This window comes from Sceloporus occidentalis, unplaced genomic scaffold (genome assembly GCF_023333645.1).
Source record: "Sceloporus occidentalis isolate IW3139 unplaced genomic scaffold, rSceOcc1.0.p SCAF_5, whole genome shotgun sequence".
Lineage (NCBI taxonomy): Eukaryota > Metazoa > Chordata > Lepidosauria > Squamata > Phrynosomatidae > Sceloporus > Sceloporus occidentalis.
Window position 1 is genome coordinate 141587026 of NW_028316985.1, and position 20243 is coordinate 141607268.

At 38.7% G+C, this 20243-nt stretch overlaps 1 protein-coding gene across 1 annotated transcript in view; it reads left to right on the top strand.

The window, feature by feature from the left end:
- The window catches only part of GATB (glutamyl-tRNA amidotransferase subunit B), a 48711-nt gene extending 29070 nt beyond the window's left edge, over positions 1 to 19641 (top strand). The window contains exons 8-13 of the mRNA XM_089525685.1: positions 239 to 283; positions 2211 to 2400; positions 5228 to 5361; positions 6039 to 6117; positions 13580 to 13714; positions 16417 to 19641. Of these exons, the coding sequence (XP_089381811.1) occupies positions 239 to 283; positions 2211 to 2400; positions 5228 to 5361; positions 6039 to 6117; positions 13580 to 13714; positions 16417 to 16542 (709 nt within the window). The 3' untranslated portion in view covers positions 16543 to 19641. The remainder of the gene's footprint in view (positions 1 to 238; positions 284 to 2210; positions 2401 to 5227; positions 5362 to 6038; positions 6118 to 13579; positions 13715 to 16416) is intronic.
- Positions 19642 to 20243: the final 602 nt, after the last annotated feature.

Sequence of the window (20243 nt, forward strand, 5' to 3'; positions counted from 1 at the left end):
CCGTGAAAGCTATTTATTTGTTTTAATTGTGGCAAACTGATAACATTTCTACTATAAGCAGTATAAAGATAAAACGGTGCCTAAGATTAATATAGTTACCCTTCTCCATTCAAATGACATAATGAAACATCCTTAACTAGAATAGTTTCCAGCTATTTGCATTCTGCAGAAACAACTAAACTAAATAAAAACCTTTTAGATATCTTACTTTTTTAAAAAAAAAAACTTCTTTTTTTAGGCGCACCATTGCAATGAGGGATAAAGAAGGAAAGCAGGAATATAGGTAATTATATTTATTTTGGATCTGAGGCGCAGAAATCCTCATGAAAAATGGCTGCCAGGTTGTGACTTTTCCATCTTTTCATTTTATCTCTATTTACCTTACCCAGAGTCTTCCATCACAGGTGTCTTTAGCTTCATACTCAGGGGTGGGGAGAGAATGCCAAACTTTATTCCTTGTTATATTGCCTTTGTTCTCATTCAGCTTGTAGCCATGTTCAGAGAGATCACTTTTTATCTATATACACTACCTGTAACGTCCCAAATGTAGATGATCATAGCACTGTCACTTTCTATATGCTATTTTACCATCCTTTCTTGATGTGCTTTACGCCTTTTAGTTGATCCAGTAAGGCTATCACCACGGGATAGATGCTGGATTTTGTTGGAGTGTTTAGTTTTGCTTGTTTTGTTTTGCTTCTTTTATGACCATCATGGCTACACCAAAAGGTTTTCTAATCTAACAATCCCATGTTAAACTAAAATGGTAGACCATGGATTAGTCAGTGAAAAACCATTAAAAATTATATTCATTTTTCCTTGTTATTGCTTAGTGGTCAGGACTCTCCACTGTCCATCTCTGGCTGCAGGGAGACAGGCAAGGCGCACTGCCTGGTGATGCTTGTTTTGAATGAAACCAAGTAATTTTTTTGCCATTCATTGGAAGAGATCTAAATAAAATTGAACAGAAATGAAAAGAAAGCCACTAGATATTTATTTATGATAGGAATTACATTGCTATTTGTAATTTCAGAAGAAAAACAAAACAACTATCCATCTTCCATTTATATTCAAAACTACATAAATAGTACTCCCAATTGTCCATCATTTGGATTACTCAAACATTTTGTATGTTCCTTTTTTGTGTAGATAAAAGGGGTTGTACTTATCAACCCTTTTGATGATTTACAATAGCTTTTCTGTCCCCCCCCCCAGCTAATGCAGTTGTATACTATCGCTAATGCAGTAATAACCTCTTATGGCTTCATTTTTCTGAATCGCAGCATACTGTGTGAAGCAAGTGTTGTGGCTATTTCATTAGTTCTTTATGTATTAACTAGCATCAGCCGGTATTGCCGTTTAAACTGATTAATTTGGATAGTGTAGAAAAACAGCAGAGAAAAACATGAGCGAAAGTATGCAAGAATGAATCAAAGCAAAATGAAAGGTGGATTTTGCTTTCTGAACTGCATTTTTTTTTTATTTGAAGCATAAATGTACTTTTTTCAAGGAATACATCCCAGCTGTTTGCTAAGAGAGATGGCAATGCTGTAATTGTTTAGTTTTCAAATCCACCATTTGTTCATGTAAGACCAGAATTGGTATTTTAATCTCCATGTTTTTATGATGGTTTGAATTGGCCCCCTCTTCAGTTGAGCCCTTGTCCTTTGATGTTGTCACTCAGCTTTATTTACTGTGGCACCCCAGTGGAGATGGCAACTTGGCTTTTAACACAGCCTGCTTTTTTCATTGAATCTCTTCAGATTAATACGAGGGAGGTTGCAACCTGCATGAAACATTCTTAGCAGCTGGCTGTCAGTCTTTCTTTTTCCCTTTGCCAGATTATACTCCCAGTTGGTCTGAATTACAGGTTGTGTTCAGCACTCAGAAGGATGAGTGGCATCTGCATTTTGTTTGTTTTAGGGGGTGTAAAATGGTTTAAATTTATTCTCTCTCCCCTTTGTTGTCTGTTTTGACAGTCAGTGGTGGATCCTCAAAAAGAGCTTGAGGCTACACCTTGGGACAGAGGCTTATCTGTTGCTGCTCAAAGGTTTGCACTAAACTGCATGTTCCATGTTTTTGTTCTGGTTACATCAAGTCACATCATTAGCAAGAGAAGTAGAAGCTACTTTCCTGCATGTTGTTAGGATGCAACAAACAGACTTAAGTGGAAATAACACTAGAGGAGCATCTCTTTGTTCTCTCCCTAGGTTCATGCCAGAGCCAAACCTCCCACCGTTGATTCTTCATGATGCTAAATCTTTGCCTGATAACACAAGCTCTCAGCAAGTGGTAAACATCGATTGGCTGCGGGAGAGGCTTCCAGACCTCCCTAGTGCAAAGAGAGCAAAGCTTGTTGAATGTTACGGGATTCTGCCCCAGCACAGTTTTACCTTATTGGTAGGTCTATTGATTCAATATTCAACTAAACCAAGACACTTCAAAGAGTCAGTGTCTCAGAAAACTCTTCAAATGTCATTTTAGCCAGTTGTCAGCTCTCATAGATTTTTCTTAGATAAGAGATGTGTCCAGCGTGTCTTTCTGTTTCTGCTCAGATACACACAGATGGATTCAAAGTTTATTTGCTTTCATACTACACAATTAAAGCACTGTGATTACACTTTAACTGCTTAGAGAGGGGAGTTCTTACTGTCTCACTAAACCACAAATCCCAAGATTTGATAGGATGTTGCCATGGTGGTTAGAGTGGAATCATAATGACATAATTATGCACTGTGAAAAGGCTCTACAATAAACTACCTTTATAGGGTCATACCATAGGCTGCCAATAGTCCTTTTACTTCTAAGCATCTAGCAAAAAAAACAAGAGACACAGAGCAATTTGAAGTGGATGACTTAACAGTTTAACGAGCATTCCAATTTTAATAACACGTTCGTTAGCCACCAGTTTGATAGGTAGGGAGCATCCATAAAAAGGCCCTGTCCAATGTATTAGATGTTACTTAATTGGAATTCTTTGTTCATTGTTTAGCGCCTGCGGGAGGTCATCCTGTCCTGTGCATCACTTATGGCACGGTGAAGGTTTCGATATGCCTGTAGAAAGAACATAAAAGATCGATCATAGACTAATCTCTTTCTTACTGTTAAATGACATATAATACAAAATTAGGGCATACAGTATAGAGTAATTCAATTAATAACACATGTTGGAATCTCTTCCTGTAGCTTGCATCCATTGTTCGTGGCCCTGTTCTTTGGAGCAGCAGAAAACAAGCTTGCTTCCTCCTCAATGTGACACGCCTTCAAATATTTAAACAGAGCTAGGATTTTATCTGTGTCATTGCAAACAAGACTTAGTAAAATAATTTACCACATAACCGGCGGTTGCCAGTAGGAATCCTCCAACCCCAATTATTGCTAGAGCTATCATGTGAGACATTCCTAGCCAATCCATTGAAGAAAGCGCGACGTCTTCTAGCGACATGGTTTCATTTGCGCCTGAAAACAACAGTCATTCTTTGTTAATATGTCATTATATGAAGAATATATTGTTTAGAGAAGCATTCCCAGAGGTGAACCCCTCTCTGACCCAGGAAGCCTCCTTTTAACCATTCATTAAGAAGCCAAGCCCTTCCTCCAGTCCATCTGCCTTGGTCCAGGCTTCAGAGGTGGAGAAGATCTGCTGGACCTGATCCTATTCCCCACCACCACTCCCTTATTTAATTTATCTATGAATTTTTTTCCCTTGATTAAATTATCTCCAGGACCACAGATTTTTATGCTGTTGAATTTCTAAAATGATTTCTATTTGATTGTGGTCTGACCAGATTCTTGGAGCGATTTCCATTTTCTTAATCCTTAACAAAAGATTTTTTGTCACCAGCTCCTGCATCAAGGGGCTTTATAGCTCTCCTGCTCCTCACCTGGGGACTGCAAGGAAACCTGTTGGTCCGTGGAGTTGGCGTTTCTCCTCCCCAAACGCTCCTCCGCGCTCCTGCTGGGAAAGGTGATGTGTCAAGGAGCTTTGGTCCTCAGCTGGGGACTGCAGGCAAGCTGGTAACTTTCAGGTGTAAGATGTCCTCTGTGTGTGGGACATAGAGGATGGCAACTGTGACATATGGTATCTCACACATCACAATGCTTGTTTCCATTGCCCAAGGCAGTGTCCAATCAGAATTCACAATTACCAAGACTTTAAACAACAGAACTACTTGTCTTCTAGAATTTTCAGACAGTTCTTTGCAATATATGACTCTTTACTTCAGTCACTACAGAGAAGAAATATTTTACATTCTTTCTGATTGAAGCCAAGAGAAGTTACACTGTACCTCTCAAATGTTTTCAGGCATTTGTTTTCACTACCATCTAGAAGTTCTGTCATCCATCTAGAAAAGCAATATAGTCCATGGGCTGCATGCCTTTTTTGCAACCCCCTCTGCACATTAAAGCTATTTTTGTGGCTCATGGAAGCACCTATCAGACATGATCAGACAGTTCATGCCATTTTCACCTCCCACTCATGGCCTGTTTTGAGGTATGGGGCATTTTTTAGTGTCTAGAAATGACTTCCAATTTTCAAAAAAGGCCTCCTTGGACCTAAGGGGGACAAAAATGGTCATTCATGGCACTTAAGGGGCTTCCAGAGGCACAAATGTTGAGCTTCTTAGACAAAAAAAGGGGAAGATTGGAGACACAAGATGAGTATGGACCTCCAAGTTTTGTGGGTGCTGATAAAGCCCCCTGACTCCTGGAATTTTCAACCCTTGGTTTGAATCGATAGTATCTTGGAAAGTTACTTTGAAGAAGAATGATTTCAGTGATATACAAAAGCCATTCATAACTGAGCAGTGATACGAGGGTGCTCTGAGACCTAGAGTATCATCCTGCCAGCACTGAAGTTTTAGATGGCTTCAGCATGTTGTTATAGCCAGTATTCTTTAAAGCAAGTTTTGAAACTTTGGATAACCATGAACTTTCCTGTTTGAATTAATCCAATTAACAAACTAATGAATGGTAAAGGTATATGACTTCTGCAGAGAGGCTGAAGTCTTACCTATCAATCAGCGCTATTGAATATTCATGCTAATGCTCTTTTGGAAATATTGTGAAGTTACTTGATCAGACTGACAGCTAGGAATTACTAAGGAGCCAAAAAGTTAAGAATACTGCATGTGTGATGAGTCCAAAAAGGGTTTTTGGAGCGGGAGGTTAGAGGAGAGTTGATTTGGCTGCTAGCTTCTTAATACAGCATTTTATTTCTGAACAGAATGAAGATGGATTAATGGAATTCTTTGAAATGGTTGTGAAAGGAACAGAAATGAATCCCAGAAAAGTAGTTGGCTGGATTCTGACAGATATGCTTGGGTATTTAAAAAAGCATAATCTTGCAGTAAAGGAGAGGTGAGGCTGTCATATCTTCATATTTTTAAAATCAAGTGAACCTTATACCAGCAATTAGTCTTTCATAATAGTACAGACTTTTAGTCACTATGCCTAAGCAAAGATTAGGTTAGGACATGTGGCCCTAGAGTGCAATATAAGCAAAAGGATTTAAGCTTGTAGTTCAATTATGATTTAATATTCAAGCTTTTCAAATTTGTTTGGGCACATATATTCAAAAGGTCAGTGGAACTACTCTTCTTCACAGACTGCACATGTGCTTGCGTGTGTGCTCACATGTGAGAGCCTTGGCAACAATGTTTGTGTTGCAGTGGCAAAAGGCAATGTAAATTGTGGCATAACTGGGATCAAAAAGTTTGCCTTTGTCAGTTTAAATTGTGTGTACTGTACTAGCATTCCAGCTTGCTGCAAGAGTATACATCAGTTTGAATAACTTCTCTTTCAAGGAGTGAAAGAAAAAAGTGTCCCAATTGAAGACATTTGTTAAAAAGATCAAGAGTATCTTACACATTCCACTAACTTTCCACGGATATTTAGAGACAAGGGGAAGTTAAGCAGAAGTTTCCATGGAGAGAAAGTGACAGGTTTCCCACTCACTAGTTGTGATGTGGCTACTTCTAAAATATGGTTATCTTCTTTAAGTATATCTGCCTACTTAATTCCCTTTTTGTCTCTAGTCCTGTCAGTCCTACTCTTTTGGCTGAACTTCTGAACCTTCTAGAAAATGGAAGGATTTCTTCTCCAGTAGCCAAACAAGTGAGTATTCGTTTTGAACATTATTTTCCTTTACCATTTGTTTATGTCATAAAGCATTTCAGTCTAAACCTGTAAAATTTATTTTCTGCCTTAGTACAAAACAAACAAAATTTGACTCTCTGTTAATCTCCACAAGCCTTCTGTTTGTGGTCAGGAGAAGGAACCTGTAAGTTATACAGAGGATTAACATAGCCATACTGTTGCAACTTGGGCCTATGTGTATTTACTTTGCAAAAAGTGTCACTCTGAGCCAGATTTAAGGTGCATTCACAGAACTTGGAAAAGTTACTTTTTTTGACTATAGCTCTTGGAATCTCCAAAAAGTAATTTCCTCACGCTCTATCCATTAAGCAGTATGTATGAGGCTGCAGCCATAGGCACTAATTGCATCTGGTTATCATCTGTAGTGCCCTGCCCTTCAGCTGCAGCCATAGGTACTTGTTTTGGAAGTAAGAGCAGGAGTAGGGGTAGAACTTTGTTCTTCTCTGTCTGTTTTCTACCTCCACTTTGTCAATAACCTTTAAGCTCTGAGGGAAAAGAGAAAAGGGTAAACTTTTTCTATATCTGTGGGACAAAAAGCATCTGCAGGACATTTCAGAAGTGGAAAGAAGATGTTCTTGTTCCTCCCAGTCCCCCAGAACAAACTACCATCTCTGTCATAGCTTCAGGTTATATTTTATTTTGTATTTTATTTTATTTCAGTTATATTCTGCCTTTCCTCTAAAATGGGGCCAATAGCAACTTACAACAAGGCTAAAGCAAGATAGCGCTAAAAGTATGATGATAAACACAGAGACAGAATTAAACAAGTTATCATTTAAAATGCCATTAACTTTTTAAAGTGTAAAATCATTTTTTAAAAACTAAATGAGGGAAGCTATGGATAATTCTTATTTTATGTAGCTTCAGCTTCAGTCCCATGGCTTGTGTACCTGGGGTGCATGAAGTTATGCCAAATATCTGTTTTCTTTTTCTGGTCTAACTTCAACTTGTGCAATAGCAAACTTCCTCTGAACAAATCTTGTCAAGAAAACCCCATGATAGGGTCATCTTAGAGTAACCATAAGTCGGAAACAACTTGAAGGCACACAACAACATCACATCCAGTTAAAGCAAAGTAGCTTGAAATGTTGCCACTGATCTCCTTGCTTTCTTGCAACTTGGAAATGTTACTCTGTGTTACAGGGTGGATTGGGTTTTTTTGGATTTTGCAACATAATTCCAACCTCTACAGTGACCAAAAACATGAGTTATGATGATGTAAGGTGGACTTGCAACTTTGTGACTTACTAAAAAGGTGGAAGACAGAGTTTTGATTATAATTCTGGATATTTATCTATTTTTAGTATAAAAGTGGGATATAAATACAGTTAATTGTTTCACTAATAATAGATCATCTACTGAGCTTCTCCGTGTCTATTTTTTTAAAAAAAAAACCTTTGTTAAAACATAATTTCTATTTTATGAGCAGGGGTTTTTAAAGCAAACTCTGAAAGGCATTCAGTTTGTTATCTATTTGAAATGTTCTCTCTGTAGACCTTTAAATTAATAACATGTTAAGTTTTATAACAAATCCAAATTGCAGAATATTTTCACAAATGCAATCTAACAATCAGAATAAGACATCAGCTAACAGTATAATTGTTAGAGCTATCACTGAGTAATCCCATCAAACACAATGTCCTTGTCACTTTGGAAAGAGGACTTTGGTGGGCTTGATGTCCAAAGAATAACAAATATTTAACGATTCTCAGCAGTAGACAGGGAGATTGGATGGCCTTAGGGTAGAAATAGCTATATACACACACACACAACAGTAGATGGATTGTTGCATTTGAGAGCAGGGTGATTGAACTGCAGCAGTGAAGGCAGAGTCATCAAAAAATGATGAAACGTTTGGGAGGACTAGCCAAACAGAGACACATGCGCAAATGCACACAGACACCCAGTACAACACAATTGGTTGGAAGCAGCTGTCAACTTAATTTTTTAAAAAGTCTATCTTCATGCTTTGTGCAAATCAGTGAAGCTCAGACTGATAAGGGTTGTGAGCGTTATCGGGTATGGTGTACTGCATAGCTGTGAAAGCAAGGTTTTCGCAGGAAATAGTCTTACGTGTCTTGTATCACACAGTTACAGACTCTCTTTCCCTCACAAAATTATGGACATTCCAGTTGAGAACCATTTCAACGTATGCTTATTTGCTAGCTCCATTATTATTTCATTTTCACACAAGGGCATTTCAGCAGAGCAATGGCTTATTTTTCATATATTAGAGCCAAATATTATTATGAACCCTGCCTGGGAAGCTGCACAGACCACCACCTTTTAAAGATAAATAGGGAGATGCCTTGTATTGAACAAAGCTAATGGGCCATCTAGTCAAGAATTATGTTTGTGAACCCTGATGGATGCAAGGTCTCTATATTTTTCCTCCAGTTTTATTTTCTCCATTGCAAATCTTGCATGCTTGATGCACTCAAGTTCACAGTTAGTCTCTAAATACCAAGCAATACATCTTAAGAATAATAGAGAGGTTTATCATTCTCTCGAGGCTATCTGGGTGCTGTAACTTGCCCAGCTTAGGATAAATGAAAACTACTAGCCTGATGAGCAGTTCCTTTAAGAACATCATTGACATTATATTTGTTCATGCGTTTGTGCTGTGTGCCTTCAAGTTGTTTCCAACTTATGGAGACCCTAAAGGCAAACCTATCATGGAAATTTCTTGGCAAGATTTCTTCAGAGGAGGTTTTCCATTGCCTTTTTCTAAGGCTATGTGACTTGCCCAGGGTCACCCTGTGGGTTTCATAGCTGAGAAGAAATTGAGCCCTGGTCTACAGAGTCATAGTCCAGTGCTCAAACCACTGTGCTATGCTGACTTTCACATATTTGTTTGTGTTGCTTACATTTTTGTATTAAGTGCTAACCCAATGGAATATGAATTTGTTGGCTTTTCCCAACACTAATCATAATTCACTGGACACTTGAATGTATTCTAGGCTAACTCAGATCTCACAAGGATGCAGAAATTCCTTGCAGCTTTGGAGTTAACTTCTGAAAGGCAGACCCACACTTACATTCCTTTCCAGATGACACCCATATATGGAGAAGCCATTACACTGGTACTCAGTTCATCAGTTTTTTTTCTTTTCACATAACTGAAGGAACCAAGGGAAGGCAATTCAGCATTTCTGTGATAAATGTGAAAACTGATTTCAAGCAGTTATTGCCTAACGTTGCCTTTCCAGATAGCTGAAGCTGTTCCTTAGCGGAATAAGCCAGTCTTTTGGGCACTAAAGATTGCATGGAGTGTTGACTGTGGACGTATGCACTTTACTACATAGGTATAAGGGCCCTAAGTGTCCTTTTTCCTGCTGCTAAGAGTCAGGGGTGGGGGAGATAAAACCTCTCCTATTGCTCAATTCTTCACTTGAAAAACAGTGATCTTGGGACCCAATGATCAGCCTCCAGTAAAACAAATGCAACTTGGTACAAGGTACAACTAATTTAAATAGCAGCTCACTGAAGTATCAGTCTGTGGTCTGCTGCATAACCAGAGTAAGTTTATTCTAGGCCTGGCTGACTACCACCCTGAGAAAAATTTCATCTGTGGCAGTGGATGATTTACAACGTGATTAGTCTAGCCATCTCATTTTAATCTTGTTTTGTGTCAAGAATTACTAATTGTGCCATGGAGTTAAAAAGCGTGCCCATTTTCTTAAGTTTCATTGAATTAGTAGAATGGAGTTTCCAGCGTGACAGTCATTTCTGCACTGGCAGATTGCAGTTGCCCAAACATGCAATTACTTCGTCAGTGCAGGATCAAGCAGAAGCAGCTGTTTGTAAAAGGCACTCCGCTTTCTTTCAGCCTACATCTCTTCAATAAGAGCCCAGGGAATACAGAAAAGGACTGCCCAAAGAAATTGCTTTTTTATAAATAGCCCATTCTCTAGGGTTTTTCAAGGCATCAGAGCCTAGCTACAAAGCTGGAAGGCGCTGTAGCATTAACTAATGATTATTCCAGGCTGAGACTTGTGTTCATCCAGCTGTGCTTTACTGTGGATAAACAAGCTTGACTTGGCCCCACCTCTTGTATCATAACCTTCCACACCTCTCTGGTCTGGGGCCTACATTTGTTATGGAGCTAATTTCTTTTTTCACCAACTGATAAGCAGTTATTACCCTGCTGGCTGTTTACTTAGAAAAGCTGCATCAAAGTTCCTTTTTCAATTTTGTTTATCCATAGTCTAGGAAGAAATATATGGTGGTTGTTTTTAAGTGTATGGCACAAAGATCACATCTTTGTCAGCCATGCAGTCCCATGTAAATCTTCCTTTTATGTGCATTATGTAGATCAGGGTGGAGAGGGATGTACCAGCTGCCTGGCTTATGTATTCAAACCACAGTATTATTTCTACACACCAGGTACCAGGACCAGCCTCAATAATAATTTTGAATACACACCTTTTATACATACAGTGGACCCTTGATATACGCTGGGGTTTGGTTCCAAGATTCCCCATGTATAACAAAATCCATGTATGCTCAAGTCCTATTAAATATGACATAGAAAAATGGTGTCCCATATAAAGAATGGAAAATCGGGGTTTGATAGTTGAAATTTGTACTTTTTTTGAACATTTTCAAATCATGGATGCTTGAATCCATGTATAAAAAATCCGAGTATAAGAAGGGCCGACCACTATGAACTATTTTCTTAGGAGAAGGTGGCCAGACTTTAAAGAGCTAATGATAGGGGAAAGTAAAGGTCCCCTTTCAAAGGCATTTCAGCTTACTAGCTGCAATGTAGCTTATATCCACTAGGACAAGAGTAAGCCATATTGAATGCAGTGTTACTTACTTCTGAGTAGACAGGTACAGGGGTCCACTATTCATTGACTTTAAAAAGTAACAGGTGGATGTTTTTGGCACATATTCAGAGACAATAGGTCCTCAGATCCATTTTTGAAGCTCAGATGTTATTCCCTTTCTCAAAGAAGTTCTTAAGATACTCTAGAAAGGCATTATTTAATTCTATCATTCATTATCAGTACTAGTAGCCCTTAATATTTTATAAGTGTATGTTGAGCATACAGAGCACTCTTCCTGCATCAGCTCAGTAATCCAGCTAAAAAACTTGTTTGGATTTATTTACTTGCCCTTGATTTTTTTTTATTGTATGTTAACTGTGAATTATTGGTGGATTGTTTTTCCCAGCTTTGGGGGAAAGGCAGGATATACATCAATAAATTAGTACGAATAAGAATAATCATACAATAGACTATAAATAATTTTAATTATATTTATCACCATGGGATGTTTAGCCTTGTTGGGGTCATTTGGTGACCTAAAGTGACCCTATCACTTTAGCAAGTGATCACCTTGCTTTTCTTAGCAAGATTTGTTCGGGGGTGGGGTGGGGGCTTTGCCTTCCTCTGAGGTTTAGAGACTGTGACTTGCCTAAGGTCACCCAGTTGGTTTTCATGACTGAGTGGGGATTTGAACCCTGGTGTCCAGAGTTGTAGTCCAGTGCACAAGCCACTACATCATGTTGACTCTCCAGAATTTTGTTGTTGTTCCTTTTGCATTCATTTATATTCTGCCTTTCCCCTAGAGGGTTACACAAATTAAAGGAATCACAAATAGAAACATAGGTAAAAGCATGCAGAAAGTTATTGGTACAATGTAAACTATATATGCCATTAATACCATATGAAACATACCTTTCAAAACTTATCGAATCTGTAGAACCATCAGAAGCCCTTGCTGTTCAATCCCAAAAGTCTGCTTTGACAAAAAAGTTTTCATCTGCTCATAAAGACAGTAAGGAAAAAAACCAGTCTAACGTCCCTAGAAAAAAGAGTTTGATAGGCTGGGAGCATCATAAAAAGGCCCTGTCCAATGTTCTCAATAAATGCACCTGAAAGGATAGTGTGCCAGACAAGGGTTTCCCCCAAAGATCTGGTATGGGAAAGATATGGCCCTTCATATAGCATTGTCCTGAGCTATATATGGCTTTATGGTTCATAATTTGCACTTTGAATTGTGCACAGGAATAGACTTATATAGGAACAGGGAAATCATATGCTGTCTGTAGTCAGCCCCAGATAACCAACAAAAGTTTCTCAACATTCTTCAAGGGCAGTCCCATGTAGAGTACTTTACAGTAGTTCTGTGCAAAATGGTGGTTTCCAAACCAGTACTGTACCCTGAGCCATTGGCTAATGTTCCTGTGGAAATGCACTCCTGGCCACTGGCTCAGGGCTGGATTAGGAGTACACTTAAACCATAAACTTTTTGGGGAGTGTAACCCTGTACCACACAGGTTCAATCCCTATTCTCTTGATTTGCCTTTGAACTGATCAGAATCACTTCTGTCTTGTCTGGCGTATGCTTCACTTTATTTTCCTTCATCCAGTCCATTGCTGATTCTAACTAGTTCAGAATTAAAATAGCTTCCTATTTTAGGAGGAAAAGACTTGAGAATCTCAGCAGATCCATGTGGTATGACCCTCTGCAGTTCTCTAACTTTTCAAATTAGAAAGTGAGAGATGTCTGGGTGGCATGGGAGTGAGAACAGGGGGACAGAGCCTGAAGGAGCACCAGGATGAGGGGGAGGTAAAGAGCAGCAAAAAAAAAAAAAAGGTGGGAAGAAGAGAAACTGCAGTGGGGAATACCACTAGGGTAAATCACAAGGATTAAAGGGTTTCTGGGATGTGTAAAACTGAGTATTTCTACTAATTGTTTATAAAAGAGGAGAATCCAATACAAACTTTCTGCTAAGGCTAATGCAAAGGCATTGAGAATAACACAACATGGTTTTGGCACATTATCAAAATGTGGTAAGCCAAAATAAGGGATGCCATTACACGGAGCCTCAGAAGAGTATCAATGAACCAGAACAGCACTTTCTCTAGCCCAGTGTTTTCTTTCCTGCTTGGACAGCTGCCAGTGCTAGATGCTGTGAACTTTAACATTTATGTAACAGTTAAGGCATGAACAGGTATTCCCCTGCCGATAATTTCCAGAAAATTCAAGACAAGATGAATCTAGGTGAATATTAGTCAACCTAGCCAATTGTAATATAATTCCAATACATGTAAATTAGTTGCATAGTCATGCATGTCTATGACATGAATGTGCAATCTCTGTTTGGCACACAGCTATATTCCTTGCTTTACTTTGGAAGAGCTCAAAATGGCAATCCAGAACTGAGGTGTTCATTGCTTGCGAAGGGAAACACATAAGATAATGAAGAAGTAAATATCGTAAATATTATCTTAGTTTTCTCATCATGTCTGTGAGGAGTCATCACTAGACTGGTATCTTAGTTTGAGCTCTAGGGGTTTCTTATAGCCCTAACTCTTTTCTTTTTTTAGTATTGCGTATTTCACTTTTGCCATTTGAAAGACAGGAGACATGTTTGAAACACAGATTTTCCTTTATCTTGATGATGCAGGTGTTGGAAGAGATGTGGAAGGGGGAAGGGAAGACTCCAGCTCTGATTGTTAAAGAAAAGAAACTTGAACTGATTCAGGATCGGAATGAGCTCGAGCACATCTGTCAGGCTGTGATGGAAGGCCATCAGAAAGAGGTGATATTGATAACAACCCCAAGAAATTGGGAACAAGAGGCTTTGACATTTCAGGGTGGGCCATAGCGATAAAAGATTTAAATTGCAATCATCCCGTCAGATTGCCATTTTTGTTTGGCAACTCTTTAGAGGAAATGGAAGAAATTACACTGTGACATGTGAAGTGGCTGCAAGAGACAGCAACTGAGCTGAGATTTAAACCAAAGTATTTCTGGCTTCAGCAGTCTCACTCTAGCTAGCCTGAATATTCCTTATAGACTCTATTTCAGCAAAGCAGCATCTGCTTGTTGAACAAAAAAGGATAAAAGTATCCCAATTATAAGCAATTCTTAAGCTTATAGTTAAATGTTGCTTTTTAATTTTGGGGGGAAGGGAAGTTGCCTGTCAACATATCAAACATCAGCTTTATAAGAAGGAAGTGCTTTTGTCTTCTTTCTGCAGCATGGAATGGGAAAGCAGTAACGAATGGCTTACATTAAGTAAAATGTCTGGGTACCTGTGCAGCTGGAAAAATCCTAACATCTATCACGAACAATGCCACCCACGCTCACAGCTCTTTAGCGGTAGCTAACAGCTTTGCAGAGAGCTTTTGATAAAGAAAATGAACATGCTCTAGGTCTGCCTGACCTTCTTCATGCTTACTAATTTGTAGTGGCTGATGAAAGTGCCTCTGAATTTTTCCAACTGGCACTGAAATATAAGCACAGAGAGGCTAAACATTAGAAGTGATCAAGGACCACAAGAGGAAGAGGCCCACTACTTGGATCTTGTTTTGATAATGACTTAGATTGTGTGACTTTTAATTCTTTTTACTAATATTCTAGCTAAGCTAGGCATGAAAAATCAAAGCCTGCTTTGATGCTGCTTTTTCCAAATGACAGACCGGCTGCTAACTCTTGGTAGCTCACACTCTTATGAAATCTTACATTATAAATTAACACTTTACCAGTTGATAAGTCAAAGTGTGAGCTGCAGTGCACTTTAGCATTATCAGCATATTCCAGCAAAGCCTATTCCAGGACCAGAAGTACTGTATCCATCCCACTGTTAATAGCAGAATAATTGTAACTGTATCCATCCCACTGTTAATAGCAGAATAATTGTAACTGTAGGGTCCACATGCTTTTTGCAAGAGGATTGCTGTGTGCAGCTTAGAGATTGGTAGTCAGGTGCAACGTATCACAAAATTGCAGGACATCATTATGAAGGATCCTTGTTGATGATCACTTGTATTATACCAGTGCAAGAGCACAAATTATTTTTTGTTACTGATGCCACAATCACTGTCAACTCAGCAGCTACCATCAGTTAGCAGCTACCTTTTATGTGGTTTTGGCAATCACTGTACACATTAAAATGCAACCAATGGGAAACGATGACACCCTCCTCCCACCGTCCAGTAACAACGTATGTCTTGGGTGTCTGAAAAATGAGATTTTTCAGGAGCAGCACTACTTTCAGGAAACGTAACTTGGTTCCTCAGCAACAAAACAACAACTGCTTATAATTGGATACAGGAATTATTTAAATAAGCTCCTTAGAGCTGGCTAGTCTGTTGATAGTTTGCATATCTTGTTTTTCTAATAAGGGCTTTTTAACTGGAAGAGTAAATAGTACTTAGAATAACAAATAGATCTGAAAGAGTGTAACATGTTTTGGTTTGGTTATTTTAAAGATGAAAGCTAAGACTTTGAGTGTAATACGAGGACATCACAAGTCCCACAGAAACTGTTTGGGCATTGCCAACTCTTTAAGAAGTCTACACTCTTGTTCAAGTGAGCATTTGCTTTCCCCTCTGCAGTACATAAAGGTTATCTAGTATAAAAAATGACTTCTTGTTGAGGCAGGCATTGAAGACTGAAGTCCATAGCCCATGCAAACCTACAACTTGACTCCTAGAAAGGCTCATTCCTGTCCTTCCCCCCCCCCCAAAAAAAAAAAAACAAATCACTTGAGGATGAAAAAAAAATGCCCCGAAAAGGACATTTTTGAAGCCTCTGGAGCAGCAAATTACTTAATTCTTGAAACCTTCTGGGAGCAGCAAATTACTTCATTGAAATCGCTGGCCCCCTCAACTTCAAAATGCTAATCTCCCTCCCCCAAAAGTGGTAGAAATTGAAGTTGGAAGTGATTTCCAGTTACTTCTGGGTCAGGACATCAGCTGGTTTTCAGCAGTTTGTGGGTTCTGTAATTCACTAGAAGGATGTGGAGGCTCAGTTGCCCACCTGATTTGTAGTCTCCTTGGGGCTGATGAATGGCTTGTTCCCCTCAAAGGCAGAGGTGACTAGACTAGCCCGAGATCTTGCACAATATCAAAACTTCATAAAACATTATAATTTGCCACTGTATTGATTGTCAGGCTCCAAATGTTGAATTGTAAAGCTTTGAGTTAGAAAGGAATCTGTCAACAAGGCTGCAGTATAGGCAGTTATTTTTAGCCCAGCCTTGAGATGTTTTGTGTCCGCTTACATTCCTCTTGTCAAAGTAATGTGTGCCCTTCAAAATAAGAAATGTGATCAACTGGGTAATAATCTTATGTTAATTAGATTGATACAACCTGGGCTTTCCCCCTGCCCACCATGAGAACAGTAATTTAGCAGCAAATCTGTTCAATGTGTTTTCATATTAATATAGTAATATTGACCAAAAGTAAAGCAACTCTTGTTAAAACTTTTCTTGTTTTGATTAATTTTTCTTTCAAGGTGGCAGAAATAAAGAAGGGAAACCAAAAAGTGCTGAATAAGCTCATTGGACAGGTTCAGAAAAAAACAAGAGGACGAGCAGACCCTGTGCTGGTGAAAGAAATACTAGAGAAGCTGCTATCATAGAAGTCTAGACTGCAAATTTGGTATCTACCATTCCTTTCTTGGCATCTGAAGCATCAAAGTGGTAATTAATGGAGCCTTTAGCAATAAATCTGTTAAAGACCAGTGCTGAAAAAAGGGGGGAACCTCCTTTGTCCACTTTGGCCAGTTTTGACTGTTGAGACTGTTCTGCCCCATAGGACTTAAGTGTAAATATATTTTCAGATTGCTATTCCATTAAGCACCATTTTGAAGCAGTCCAACTATTTCTCCACATTGTAATCCATGAAGGAAGTTTCACTTTGGATCTTAATGCCATTATAGCTTTTTTGTTAAAAGAAAAGGAAGACATGTTTCTCATTCCCTTGAGAAAGGGTTAAAGAAACTTTAATAGGTCCAGGCACCTGTTTCACCCCGGCCATGCCATGCAGTGCTCCTGCACCCCAATAGACCTCACTGCTGTATGTTATCTAAATTTGGTGGCAACTAGAAATAGGAAAAGAAATCCACTTCCAGCCCTCACCCCCACATTTTGTGCTACAAGCACAAGCTCCCTGCATGTCTTCTTTAGTAAGAAAATATGCCCTTTCCAATTTGCTGCTGTGCTTACAGAAGAAGTGATGAGGGTTGTAGAGCTGCAAGAAGGACCAGACTGTGTGTTATGCCTTAGATGCATAGCACCACTAGCAACCATCAGTAAGGTTGTGAGTCCTTTAGATTTATATCAAAATAAACAAGGCAGTACCCTTATTGTGAAGACAGAAGCTTTTAAAAAAATCTTTAACTTTATTTTGTAAAAAATCTCTTCTTTGTAACCACTCTAATTCTGTATATTGCAGGAGGAAATATATTACCAAGACTTTAAGCAACAGAACTACTTGTCTTCTAGAATTTTCAGACAGTTCTTTCCAATATATGACCCTTTACTTCAGTCACTACAGAGAAGAAGTATTTTACATACTTTTTGATTGAAGCCAAGAGAAGTTAGGCTGTACCTCTCAAATGTTTTCAGGCATTTGTTTTCACTACCATCTAGAAGTTCTGTCATGGCATGTCAAGACACAAAGGGATATAAAAACATTTTTCAGTGTTTAATGAATAAAAATTGTACATAAAATAACTTTTTATAAGTAATAAAACAAACATTTATTTTGCTTGGATCATCTTGGACATTTTTTACTTTCCTCTTTAAAAAGTGAGCTGTGCATTTATACTGAAAACTGAACAAAGGCTGCATTCATAAAATACAGATACATGTCTCCATGAAATGAGGTATTGTCATATATCAGCAGATAATGTTCCTGGTTTCATACCACACGTTTTGGTCAGAGCAGCCAACCGCATTGCCTTTTTCTGTCTGTGTCCATGCATTTTGTTCTATGATGGCTCAATGGGACATCAGTTTATATGAGTTAACACACCATGCCTGGCATCCTGTTGGCTAATCCCCAGTAGATCCATTCAGTCAGCTGTTGAATGGTGACTCAGCACCATTGATTCATTGGCCCACTCTAGTCAAGGTTAGTAGCAGGATTGAGGCCATTGGCTGTTAGTAGCCCATGAAACTATAATTCCACCTTATGCCTGCATAATTACATCTGTTGTTGTTGCAGTGTTTGTATTCCCTTCCTTCTTTCAGAATAACTGAAGGCCCCTTGAACATACCACTGAACTGCAGCTGCCATGTCCAGTCCATGACTGGTGAAGAGTGGAGGTGGATCAGAGAAACATATAGCCAGATGTGAAAAGATTACATCATATTCTGGGACTTCTGGACTACCCCAATGGCTTTCAACGGGATGATATAATCATTCTGCAACTGGCTGCATGGACAGACCCATCTCCAACTCCTGCCAAGCATAGAGTGGCCATAGGACTATATAAACTCAGCAGTAAATTCTGGAGGGAGTGTCGAATGGTTGCTATATTGAGACAGACAGAATTCTGGCCATAATCAGTAAAATCCAGAAAAAAATACAGCATCTTGCATATATTTCAAGCATTTCTCCCCCTTAATCATGTTCCTTTGCTCCATGTGAATGCTCATTTAAATACTGGACAGAATCCAGTAATGTGTTTCTCTAGATCCTTCTTTTTTCACAATCAATGATCCATTCACAACCTTCATGCACCCAAAAATCTTCTCCATGAAGGGCCACAGCAAGAACAGAAGAAAGTGCAAAATCCACTAGCCTTAAATACAGAAGTAGATTGTTGGATGTTGGTCATTAGTATTACGAGGATCACTAGATGATGGCCATACAGATTATTGGATCATGAGCAATTTGAACAACTGGTCCTCATTGTACCACCTTGTTTCAAACGCCAGCTGAATCCAGTCCCTGCTTGGTGGTAAATGCATTAGTTGTGGTAGTAACAGTGACTGTGGACATGCATTTATTCAGTTGTTATAATAGAAACGAAAAGTATTAATAGAAAATTTTGTGCTTTATTGACTCTTGTTCTAGATATCATTTTGATTTAGACATAGATTGCACTTCGAACTAGTTTTGCAGCATCTACTTGACTATTTCTAATACAGGTGGTGAACCTTTGATCCTCCTGCTGTTTTGGATTCCAGGTTCCCTTGCCACTGAACATGCTGGCTGTGATTTCTAAAGGTTGGGAGTCAAAATGTCTGGAGGATCACAGGTTTCCTAACCACCCCTAAACAAACTTCACAGAGGTGTTAAAGTTAAGAAAAATCGTTAAGTTTCCAAAAACAAAAGCAAAACAACAACAACCCTGATCCTACCAACTTACAGAGAAAGCCTTCATTTTCTTTTATATGTAAAGAATTTTTTAAAAAAAACTAGCTACTTTTATCATCTTAGAGGAAAACCACAGGCATTTTGTATATCTTTTAAGAATGATACTTCAAGCTTCCTACATTTTTGCCTCTAGCAAGTTTGGCCTATGTACAGAAAAAGCCAGCTGTGAGGCACATGCACAGACATTTGAGTATTTCCATTCTCTGCATGTTGCTTATTTAGCCCCTACTGCCATCTTCTGTAGGTTAGGTAGACCTGAATTAGAGCTGTTGTGCATGGCATTTAGTGATGGGTTCATGCCATTGTCACTATACATGTTATACATAGCAAATAAACCAAGTATTCAAGTGTACTGTGGACTTGTTTCCCAAATTTTTGTTTTTAAATGGTCATTTTAAATATTATTCTAGATTTCATTCAAGGTACTTCATTCCTATAATACCTTATTACTAAAAACTGATTTAAGATATTGGGATTGAAAATTAACTTTGTAAAGAAATGCGAACGCCTTTGGCAAATAGGATAATGTAAGACTTCTAGGCCTGTTTGTCTCTCCTGTCAGAGTCCATCCTCAAAAGATAGTGTGTTAACATCTGAAAATCTAAGGACAAAAATACCCTATACACTTTGGGCAAATGCCAAACAAGAATACGATCAGAACTAAGTGCTTGCCATTACAGCTTTGTGTAGTGAAAGTGTTTGCTGGAGAATAAAGCTTGCTGAGAAGCCTCGTTTACAAGTGCCAGGAGTTCCTGTGTTAAGAGGGAAACTGGGAGGCTGGTTTCCAATTGTGTTTCTAACTCCTGTAGAGGTTACTCACCTCAATCACATGGATCTTCTATGCTTAACTGAGTTAGATGTCATTGTTAGTATAATGTCTGCATCAGGAGTGTTGGAAGCGAGCATTTATTACAGTTGCTTAAGTCAGAGTCTGTGTCCTTGTGAAGGCTACTG